Source organism: Daucus carota, chromosome 8, assembly GCF_001625215.2.
Source record: "Daucus carota subsp. sativus chromosome 8, DH1 v3.0, whole genome shotgun sequence".
NCBI classification, from domain to species: domain Eukaryota; kingdom Viridiplantae; phylum Streptophyta; class Magnoliopsida; order Apiales; family Apiaceae; genus Daucus; species Daucus carota.
Genome location: NC_030388.2, coordinates 15,732,852 through 15,743,759, shown reverse-complemented (window position 1 = coordinate 15,743,759; position 10,908 = coordinate 15,732,852). Strand labels below are relative to the sequence as shown.

General features: G+C 36.8%; 2 protein-coding genes across 2 annotated transcripts; both read left to right on the top strand.

The window, feature by feature from the left end:
• The first annotated feature begins 2,143 nt into the window (after window positions 1-2,143).
• LOC135148488 (uncharacterized) lies at window positions 2,144-4,293 on the top strand. The gene is made up of 2 exons (XM_064083730.1): window positions 2,144-4,079; window positions 4,280-4,293. The coding sequence occupies exons 1-2, from the start codon at window positions 2,144-2,146 to the stop codon at window positions 4,291-4,293; spliced, it is 1,950 nt and encodes a 649-aa protein (XP_063939800.1).
• A 3,175-nt stretch (window positions 4,294-7,468) lies between these two features.
• Window positions 7,469-9,806, top strand: LOC108198936 (uncharacterized). Its single transcript, XM_017366710.2, has 6 exons — window positions 7,469-7,829; window positions 7,971-8,103; window positions 8,225-8,536; window positions 8,634-8,759; window positions 8,859-9,359; window positions 9,448-9,806. The coding sequence occupies exons 1-6, from the start codon at window positions 7,537-7,539 to the stop codon at window positions 9,652-9,654; spliced, it is 1,572 nt and encodes a 523-aa protein (XP_017222199.2). The 5' UTR covers window positions 7,469-7,536; the 3' UTR covers window positions 9,655-9,806.
• Window positions 9,807-10,908: the final 1,102 nt, after the last annotated feature.

The window sequence follows — 10,908 nt, the reverse complement described above, 5'->3', positions numbered from 1 at the left end:
ATCTCAATTAGGGTTCAATCTCAATTTAAAGGTATATCGATCTCTCCCTCAGTTTCTCTTTAGCATTTTGTGTATGTATATATGTGTTTTTGTATGTATGTATATATATGTTTCTTTATGTATATGATTTTGAATTTGAGTTTGATTTTGAATTTGAGTTTGATTTTGATTTTTAGTTTCTCTTTAATTGTGAATGTTCTTTGAATTCGATTTTTAGTCGAGTTTGTAAGCATGAATGCATGATAATGAAGAAGGAGTCCGTTTTTGAAGCAAAATATATAATCATTTCATTCATATTCATAATTTATAAGAACACCCATAAACATATATATTTATAAATACTTAAATAAAATTCATAATAAAACACTTGAAAACAACTGTAACAACTTCAAATCCCCGAAGGGCCCGCCTTGCCTTTGCCTTTGCCCGCCTTGTCCTCCTTGTCCTCGTCCTTCTTTTGTTGCTTCAACTTCGCGGTCATCATCCCCGCGAAGCGAATCAACCACTCTTGCTTGCGTAGCGCTGCCCGCCTTTCTTCCTCTAACCGCTCCTGTTCGAGATAGTGATCCATTTGCATGAACATGATTGGGATTCTATAATCCCAATCCATTTCCACCCAAATTTCATCGGGGATGTCGAGAATGCCATAGGAGACTCCATCGATTGTGACGGTGTTGTTGTTGTAGTTGATTGTGACTGCCATTGTAATTTTGATTGTGATTGTAGTAGTTGTAGTTAATTTGTGGTAGATTAGAGCCCTTTTTATAGCACAAGTGTTAAGCAACTAAAAAGTCTCTACATTGAATTGTATTAGTGTTACAATCCCAAGAGTCACCCTTCCATTACCTTGTATTGAATTCTATGAGTTACACTCCCAATATTCATACCCCTTGATTGCTTAGGAATTTGATAGGATTTTGAAATTTAAATATTATTAAGATTAATTTTATTTGATTTTGGACTTTGAATTTGATTTACTCATCTATTTTATTTGATTTTGAGTTTGATTTGATTTTGATATATTTTTTTGAGTTTGATTTTATAAAGCGTGTGAGTTTAATTTGTTGTTCGCATAAATTTTAATTTGAAATATTTTGAAGATTAAACAATTTTTTAGGGAGTTATCAATGACGGGACTGGTTTTTATCAGACGACTTGTGAATAAATGGTTGCGTTTGTTATGAGTTTTCTGATATAAAACCAGTTCCGTCAAATTATTTTTTTAAAAATTTAAGCGACAAAACCGACCGACTAAAGTCATAACCGACCGAGGTTACCATTGCCGTAACTCAGTAAACCGACCGATTGGGTCATAACCGACCGTTTATAGCATAATCAAGTGCAGAAAACCGACCGATATGGTGGTCGATTTTGTTCTTATTAGTTTTATTTATCGGTTTATTTGGCTAAGTCTTGAGAATGCTCTGCGGCACCGAAGAACGACGTCGTTTGCATACTATAAAACCGACCGATCTCGGTCGGTTTTGATTATTTTATTTTTATTTCTTGATTTATTTTGGCTAAGTGCTAAGACGACGTCGTTTGTGCAAAATAAAACCGACCGAATTGTTGGTCGCTTTTGGGCGGTCGGTTTAATATGGTCGGTTTTAAATGCTGGGAAAGTAGCGTTCTGCTCGTTAACCGACCAGAAACGGACGTTCGTTTTATTTTGCAACATAACCGACCACCCGGTGGTCGGTTTTGACCCCCATTGTATATTTTATTATTTAAAAAACGGCGGGTAGGTGCGTTTTAGCAGTGATACGACATCGTTTTGTTTAAATAGACATAACCGACCGTTTATATTTGACAGTCGGTCGGTTTTGTGTGAGCTAAAAAGTTAAAAACTACTCTCCACTTTCATTATACAACAAAGCTTGGAAATTATCAAATATCAAAAGAAGAAGAAGGAGAAGAAGAAAAAGAAGGAGAAGAAGAAAAAGAAGAACAAGAAAGGAAGGAATCAATTATCAAAAACAAAGTAAGCTACTCTTCTTAATTATGATCACATTGTGATTTTTATTTATTTTGTTGAGAATAATTTGTATGAATGTTGTTTATATAAATTTCTTGGATAATTTGTAATGTGTATATGTTTTATGTTATGTTAATACATACGTGGTGTGTATATATATTTATGTAGATGACAAATCTTGATCGAAGTTGGATTAGTAACCGGTTGCAACGAGATAAAATTACTCTTAATTTAGAATATAGGGAAGGTGTAGAGGAATTTTTGAATTTTGCAAGCTTGAAAATGGAGGGAGGTATGATGAAATGTCCTTGCAAGCTTTGTAAAAATTTGAATTGGTTAGGGGTAGATGATGTTCGGTTTCATTTGATATCCGAGGGTATGATGGAGAGTTATACGGTATGGACTTCGCACGGAGAGGTTTCGCAAAAAAATAAAAAGCGAAAATCATGTGAAACGCGAGAATGTCGTAGGGTAGTAGATGATCATGTTGATATCAACTCCATGTTACATGATTTTGCCGGTTCGAATCATGAATTTTATGATACCACGGGTACTACTAATGTTGAAGAAGCTCCTAATGATAGCGCTAAAGAATTTTATAAGGCGATTGTTGAAAATGGTGCTCCTATTTATCCCGGTTGCACAAAATTTACAAGATTAAGTTTTACCGCAAAATTGTTGGAGTTCAAAAATGCGTCTAATTGTAGTGACAAAGCCTTCAACAGTTTGATTAAGATCATTATGGACGTGTTACCAAAAAAGCACACATTACCCGAGTCTTATTATGAGATGAAAAAGGTTATGAAAAGTTTAAGGGTGGAATATGAAAAAATTGATGTGTGCGAGAATGATTGTATGCTATTTTATGGAGATGACAAAGATAAAATTGTGTGTGATATATGTAGTTGTAATCGATATTTGGATAAATCAAGGAAAAATGGTAAGAAAATTCCGAGAAAGATTTTAAGACATTTTCCTTTGATTCCCCGACTGCAACGCTTATATATGTCGGCACATACATCCAACCACATGAGGTATTACAAAAATCGAGAGGTCAATGAAAAAGAAATTTCTCACCCTGCGGATGGAGACGAATGGAAGAATTTTGACCTCCGATATCCATCATTTGCTCAAGAAATTCGTAATGTAAGACTTGGTTTTGCGACCGATGGTTTCAACCCGTTTGGGAATACGGGTAACAAAACATATAGTGTATGGCCCGTGGTAATTGTTGTGTATAATCTTCCGCCGTCCATGTGTATGAAGAGACCGTATATGTTTTTGACGGATATTATACCGGGTCCGGAGAGTATTGGGAAAAATATTAATATATATCTTAGACCTCTCATTGATGAATTGAAGACATTATGGTATACCGGAGTGCAAACATATGACCAATCTCTAAAACAAAATTTTACCATGAGAGCGGCTCTTATGTGGACAATCAGTGATTTTCCTGCCATGAGTATGGTAAGTGGTTGGTCGGGGAAAGGAAAGCTTGCATGTCCAGTGTGTTTGGGAAGTGTGCAGGGGTTTCAGTTAAAACATTCTGGGAAATGTTCTTTTCATGGCACTAACCGAATTTTTCTTGAACCTAATGATCCATTGCGTAAGAAGAGTAGCTTGTTTGACCATTCAGAAAAAAGGTTGTGGCGTGGACGCTTATCCGGGGAGGAAGTTAAAACTTGGATTGATAGCATAGACTTTCCACCACCCGGAAAGACTAACAAAAAGAAAAGAAGTGATGGATATGGGGTTGAGCATCATTGGACTCATGCCCCGATGTTCTATGATCTCCCTTATTGGTCTTCACATAGTTTGCGACATTCCATTGATATCATGCATACCGAAAAAAATGTGTTTGAGAACATATTTTTTACCATTGTTGGGGGCAAGAAGTCAAAAGATCACCACAAGGCAAGGTCGGATTGCAAACACTTCGGTGTGTTGCCTCATTTGTGGATTGATGAAAATGGCAAAAAACCAAAAGCTCCGTACTCTCTTAGTAGAAAACAACTCAAACTTCTATGTCAGTGGATTGAGTCGTTGAAACTTCCAGACGGTTATGTCTCAAATATATCTCGTTGTTGCAATGCTAAGGAGTGTAAGTTTTTTGGATTTAAATCGCATGATTGTCATATTTTCCTTCAAAAATTGTTGCCTCTATCAATTCGCGAGCTTCTACCGGGACCAATTGTGGATGCCTTGACAATGATTTCCAATTTTTTGGATTTAAATCGCATGTTTTTTCAATTTATTTTGAAATTTGAATATATTTCATCAATATAATTTTAATATTTTTAGGTTGGACGAAATGATGTAAACCGACCTCTTCTTCAATATTTGTTTGAGGGACCGGCTATGCGGGTAATGACATTTGAGACTTGTAAAGTCAATGGATACAAATTTTGTACGAGAACATCTTCCGGTTCCGGTGTCATTGTTAAGGGCACTTCACATGATAACAATAGTGATTATTATGGACAATTGGAGGAAATTGTCAAGCTTATTTATCGAGGAGGAAATTATGTATATTTATTCAAATGTATATGGTTTGATAGTGTCGGAAATGGTGTTGTGATTGATAAAAATAGGGTCGTGACCGTGGATATTACTTCAAGATTGAAGTCGGATGAGATTTTTATTTTGGCTAGTCAAGCTTCCCAGGTTTACTATGCTCCCAGTGTATTGAATCCACATGGCAAATATTTTACGGTCGTCAAGTCTAAAAGTCGTCCGATAAGCGAATCTATCAAAATATCAAATGATATTGAAGAAGCTTATCAAGAAGATAGATCAAATGCTACTAGTGCATTCTCTATATTTGTTGATTTTGCACAATATGGTTCCTTACCGTTCGTTCGACATGAAAAAGATGAACAAGAAGAAGAAGACAAAGATGAAGAAGAGGATGATGATGAAGAAGAAGAAGAAGAAGAAGAAGAAGAAGAAGAAGAAGACAAAGATGAAGAAGAGGATGATTATGATGATGGATTTGATGAAATTGATTAATATAATTGAATATTTTATGATGTTGTTGAATTATTGATTATTAATTTGTTAGTTTCATGAAATTATTGATTATTGATTTGTTAGTTTGTTGGATGGTTGTTGGTTTGGTCGCAGGTAAAGGCAGAGAAAGGAAACAACAAAACCTTGTTTTTTTTGTTAAAATACGCAGAAAACCGACCGACTAGTCATAAAACCGACCGCTTTTACCATTCAATACGCAGAAAACCGACCGAACTGCTATATAACCGACCAATGTTACCATTCGGTAAAGCAGAAAACCGACCGATTGCAAATATAACCGACCACGGTTACCATTCGGTAAAGCAGAAAACCGACCGATTGCAAATATAACCGACCGACTTTCCCTATATATTTTTAAAAAATCCGGTTCGCCTAATTTTCACGTTACGAAGTCACACATGTTAATTATAAACTTGACTAAGATGTTTTAATTTTTTAGACAATTCAAAAAACATTTTTATATGTACGGATCCCCTAAACAGAAGACTAATCATATACCAAAAGTCTTATTTTGAATTACCTCGTTCACTCTTAATTATTCAAAAATTAGATGTTTTATTATTTAAACGATCCAACCGTACGGATGTTAATAAAATAATCTCATCAACGTCGAGACAAAAATTTCAGATGATTTCGATGAATCGAAATACACTTTTATAACCTTTTTATTGTGAAAATATACATAAATAAAATTTTAAATTAAGAAAATATTTTTAAAAAACCCGGTTCGCCTAAATTTCACGTTACGAAGTCACACATGTTAATTATAAACTTGACTAAGATGTTTTAATTTTTTAGACATTTTAAAAAATATTCTTATATGTACGGATCCCCTAAACAGAAGACTAATCATATACCAGAAGTCTTATTTTGAATTATCTCGTTCACTCTTAATTATTCAAAAATTGATGTTTTATTATTTAAACGATCCAACCGTACGGATGTTAATAAAATAATCTCATCAACGACGACACAAAAATTCAGATGATTTCGATGAATCGAAATACACTTTTATAACGTTTTTATAATAATACTTTATATAAACAAAATATTAAATTAAGAAAATATTTTCCCAAAAATACAAAACCGACCGACTATATAGTAAAACCGACCGACCTTGAAAATTACGCGGAAAATGAATTTTTTCGTGAAAAATTAAAACACCCGCGCGACAGAAACGACGTCGTTTGATGGTTCTGCACAGATTTCCAGGTCAAAACCGACCGGATTGCCGGTCGGTTTTGGTGCGTCAGTATATAAACAAAAAAAAGCCCCCTTTCCTCTTTTATTCTCACACGAACACTGCTGCTCCAAACTCTTTCCTCTCCAAACTCTTTCAAACTCCAAACTCGAATCAAACCCTCTCCTAACTCTTTCAAGGCAAGAATCAAGTGCAATGGCGGCAAGAATCAAGAATCGGAAACCTTCTCCAAAATCCTCTTCAATGGTAGAATCCGAAACCCTCTCCTAACTTTTAATTTGTGTTAGTATAGAGCTTAAATTTGTGTTAGTATGGAGCTCTATTGAACTTCAATTTGTTTGATTTGTTTAGTTTTCAAGCTTTTATATGTATGCATTGTATGTATATAAAATTTGTATATGTTAGTTTGGAAATATACATGCAAGTTCTTGTCGTCGGTTATGTCATGAGAATGAAAACGATAGGTTTTAGTTTGTGTATGTTAGTTTTGGTTTGTATATGTTTTAGTTTTAGTTTGTATATGTTAGTTTTAGTTTGTATATGTTAGTTTTGGTTTGTATATGTTAATTTGTATATGTTAGTTTGGAAATCTCTGTTTTTTATTTGTTTTTATATTTTTGTAATTTTTAGTTTGTACTCACATTCATAAGGAGGGCTTGGAATTTGGTTTTGTGTTTGTATTAAGGGGTTGTGGTTTGCATTTGGCATTTTGATATAATTAAGGTGTTGTGGTTTGCATAATTGGTTGTGAATGAAATTTATGTGATATAATTAAGGGGTTGTGGTTTGTATTTTGGCATTTTGATTTATAAGGGGTTGTGGTTTCATTCATTTTGGCGTTTATATGTTCAAAAATGAGTCGATTCATAAGGTGTTGTGGCTTGCATAATTGGTTGTGAATGAAATTTATGTGATATAATTAAGGGGTTGTGGTTTGTATTTTGGCATTTTGATTTATAAGGGGTTGTGGTTTCATTCATTTTGGCGTTTATATGTTCAAAAATGAGTCGATTCATAAGGTGTTGTGGCTTGCATAATTGGTTGTGAATGAAATTTATGTGATATAATTAAGGGGTTGTGGTTTGCATTTTGATTCATAAGGGGTTGTAGTTTTATTCATAAGGTGCATTTTGATTCATAAGGGGTTGTGGTTTGCATTTTGATTCATAAGGGGTTGCATTTTGATTCATAAGGGGTTGTAGTTTTATTTTGATTCATAAGGTGCATTTTGATTCATAAGTCGATTATTTTTTTATTCATATTCTAACCAATGGTGTTTATGGTGTTTGATTAGGGCACCTTGTGGTGGTTTGTCATCCTTGTGGTGATGATCATTGCCTTAATGGCAAGAAAAGGCAAGGGCAAGGGGAAGGCCAAGGAGACAACCAAAGGCAAGGGAAAAGGGAAAGCCAAGGAGACAACTTCCACTCGGAAGGGTAAAGGAAAGTCTAGCACCTTGGCTATACGTGATGAGCCAACTGATTCGGATGAAGGCGGGGAGAATCCGAATGAAGAGGAAGTTCCAAGACGAAGGGTAATTAGGAGGCCACGATCCCATTCAGCCGGTTTGTTTGGAAAAGTCCCTCCGAAACCAATCCGTATCAATATTTCAGGAGGACAGTAAGTCTACTTGTAGTAACTTATATATATATATATATGTATATCTATCTATCTATATATATATATATGTATCTTGCACTTGTTTAAATTTTGTTGACATACATATATATGTACATATAATCTCTTTTCACATTTTGGTAGTATTGAAGATGATCAAGCAAAGAAGACTTTGCTTGCTATTGTTCGTGAAAGGTGGCCCGTTGGACATTACACGTTCACCGACATTGTTGAATATGATGATGAATGGCTAAAACACGTAGTCGAGGAATTTAATGTAAGCTACTCTTCTTATGCTCACATCGTGATTTGTATGCATGCTTTTTTATTTATTTGTATTATGTGTAAATAGTCTAACCATATGTATGTAATTTATCTTGATTTTATTATAATTGTAGTTATATTTCAAGCAACAAAAGGGACAAAGCCGGTCCGAAGCAAAAAATATAATTGAGAAGCATATCAAGAACACAATAAAGAGGACGTTGAATGAGCTCAAGACAAATATTGAGCAAAAATCAAAGGAAAGCGGAAAATCAAAATTGAGTTTAAGACCTGGATATTGGTCTGAACTTTTTTGGAAGGATTTATTAAATTATTGGGAAAAGAATGAGGGGCACTTGCATAGGTCATCCGTTGGATCTACGAACCGCAAGAACGTCGAGCGGTTGCATAGTGCCGGTGCCCGGTCTTTTAATAAAGTGAAGGAGGTATATATAAATATCTATTATCATACACACCTTAATTTCTTAATTAAGATTTAATTCACATATATATTATATTGATGATTTAAATTGTTTTTGGAAGGAAATGAAAAGGAAGGAACGTGGAAAGAATCCAACTCGCCTTGAAGTATGGAACCGGACGCATACAAGGGTTGGAAGTGATCCCGAGCACCCCGTGTATACCACGCCTGCTGCAATGGCCATAGCGGTAATTAAATGATTGTCTTGTGGTTTTTTTTTAAAGTTTCAATGTCCATTTTACTTTTTAAGTTGTTTAATGTACTGATTGATGCACATTTCTCTGTAGACACGATATGCTTCTATTCTAGAAAGCAGGCCGGTGTCGGTTACACAAACAGGGGATAGAGACGAGCCCTTGGAATGGTGGTTGTCAGCAACCGGAGTTCCCGAAGGCAAAAAGCCTAAGAAGGACTACCTTGTTGGATTCCCCGAGGCTCGTGCTAGTCAACTTATTCCGACTCTTGCCTCACGTTACAGGGATTCAACAAGAGGCGAAGCCGGTGGATCTTCCGGTCAGAGACAAGAATCCGTCATTCCCGACAATGTGTACCTCTCGGTCGTGCGCAATGTGCTCAATGAGGTCCGTGCGAACCCCCTTCAATTTCAGCGACAAATGTCTGAAGAGGAGATCGCGAATTTTGCAAAAACCGCACTAGAGGCCTCCGATCCAGCTGCCGATCCAAGTACAAGGGTTCAATGGAATTCTATGATTGGTGGGGAGATGGTACACATTGTGGGGTCGATGGTCGAGGATATACTCCTCAAAATGGAAAGGAAGGTTGAAGAGGTACGAATTCATATTTGTTATCTACTTGTATTGATCGAGTATGCTTATTTTCTTATTGGTTGTCATTGTCTATTATATGTGCAATTAGGAAAAGGAACGCAGACTCGCAGCGGAGAAGGATTATACTGATCCAGAGGAGCTGTCGGAGGAGGAACGCGGGGGACCCGAAGCCGGTGCTGATGCGGGTGCCAATGCTAGTGCTGCTTCGGGAGCGGATGCTAGTGCTGCTTCCGGAGCGGGTGCTACTGCCGCTGCGGATGGAGCTGCTTCCGATTCAGATGTTACATTAGATTAGTTTGGCTTTTGAATATTTGTGTTTTGAATATTGTGTTTAAGTTGGATTTGGAATTTGGTTAATGCTTGTGAAGGGCTTTTGGTTTGCCCTTGTAGACAATTATAAGTTTGATGTTTGGGATTGTAGTTATGGTACATTTTGTTGTTATATATGGTGTTGTGGTTTATGTATTTTGGATATTGTTGATTGTTGGTAGCAGGTATGGCAGTATATAGAAACAGCAGGATTATTTTTTTTTGATAGAAAACCCAGAAAACCGACCGACTGAAGACAAAACCGACCGTCCTTACCATTCAATTCACAGACAAAACCGACCGACGTATACATAACCGACCACGGTTACCATTCAAAAAAGCCAGAAAACCGACCGATTGCTTACTACTCGGTCGGTTATCTTTGGTAGATCGGTCGGTTATATACGGTCGGTTTTAATCCCTGCAAGCGCTCTGGTCGTTAACCGACCATGTCCTGTCGGTCGGTTATGGGAAACCGACCGAACGCGGTCGGTTATAAGGTCATTGTTTTTAGTTTGACTTTTCTGGTCAAACGTTTATAACCGACCACCTGCGGTCGGTTTTAGTGAGCTGCCGCAACTTTGACTTTTCTGTCAAGATATTTTAACCGACCACAGACGGTCGGTTTTAGTTCCCCCAACAAATTTGACTTTTTTGGTCAACAGATTATAACCGACCACATCCGGTCGGTTATATTATTCTTATATCGATTGACCATATTTTGGTCAAACCTTTAAACCGACCGACTCCGGTCGGTTTTAGTTTACACGTGGCTGTGGCGTCCACGTGGCTCCAGATGGCATTGCTGCAGGGCCCAGGTAGCGACTTTCTTAAATAAGCAAAACCGACCGACATTTCGGTCGGTTTTCGTCTTTAAACCCGACCAATAGCTGATAACCGACCAGGTTACAACCGACCAGCTTCTCCGGTCGGTTTTAGTGTTAAAACCGACCGTTTACCGTTGTAACCGACCGTTTTTGGCGGTCGGTTTTGTCCTGTTTTTTTGTAGTGTTAGGAGTATTTATCCTTGAATTAATGGATAAAGGATGGCTAGAACACTCCACCTGCATATCTGCTTCATCCTCCTAGAAACAAGAAAGAAGAGTCCTAGCATGACTCTGCCAGGCTTCTGCCCAGGCGGGTGCAGCTCTGCCAGCTGCATCCCCTAACTGCAGCCCTACAACTAAAACTTGGGGTGCACTGAAGGACAACCCCTAGCAGGGGTTATCTTTGGAAATGA

Bases quoted from the DNA above. Each gene is read 5' to 3' on its own strand.
- LOC135148488 (XM_064083730.1), top strand. From the start codon at position 2,144: ATGACAAATCTTGATCGAAGTTGGATTAGTAACCGGTTGCAACGAGAT.
- LOC108198936 (XM_017366710.2), top strand. From the start codon at position 7,537: ATGATCATTGCCTTAATGGCAAGAAAAGGCAAGGGCAAGGGGAAGGCC. The intron at 7,830-7,970 runs GTAAGTCTACTT...ACATTTTGGTAG, and splicing joins ATCAATATTTCAGGAGGACA to TATTGAAGATGATCAAGCAA. The intron at 8,760-8,858 runs GTAATTAAATGA...ATTTCTCTGTAG, and splicing joins CTGCTGCAATGGCCATAGCG to ACACGATATGCTTCTATTCT.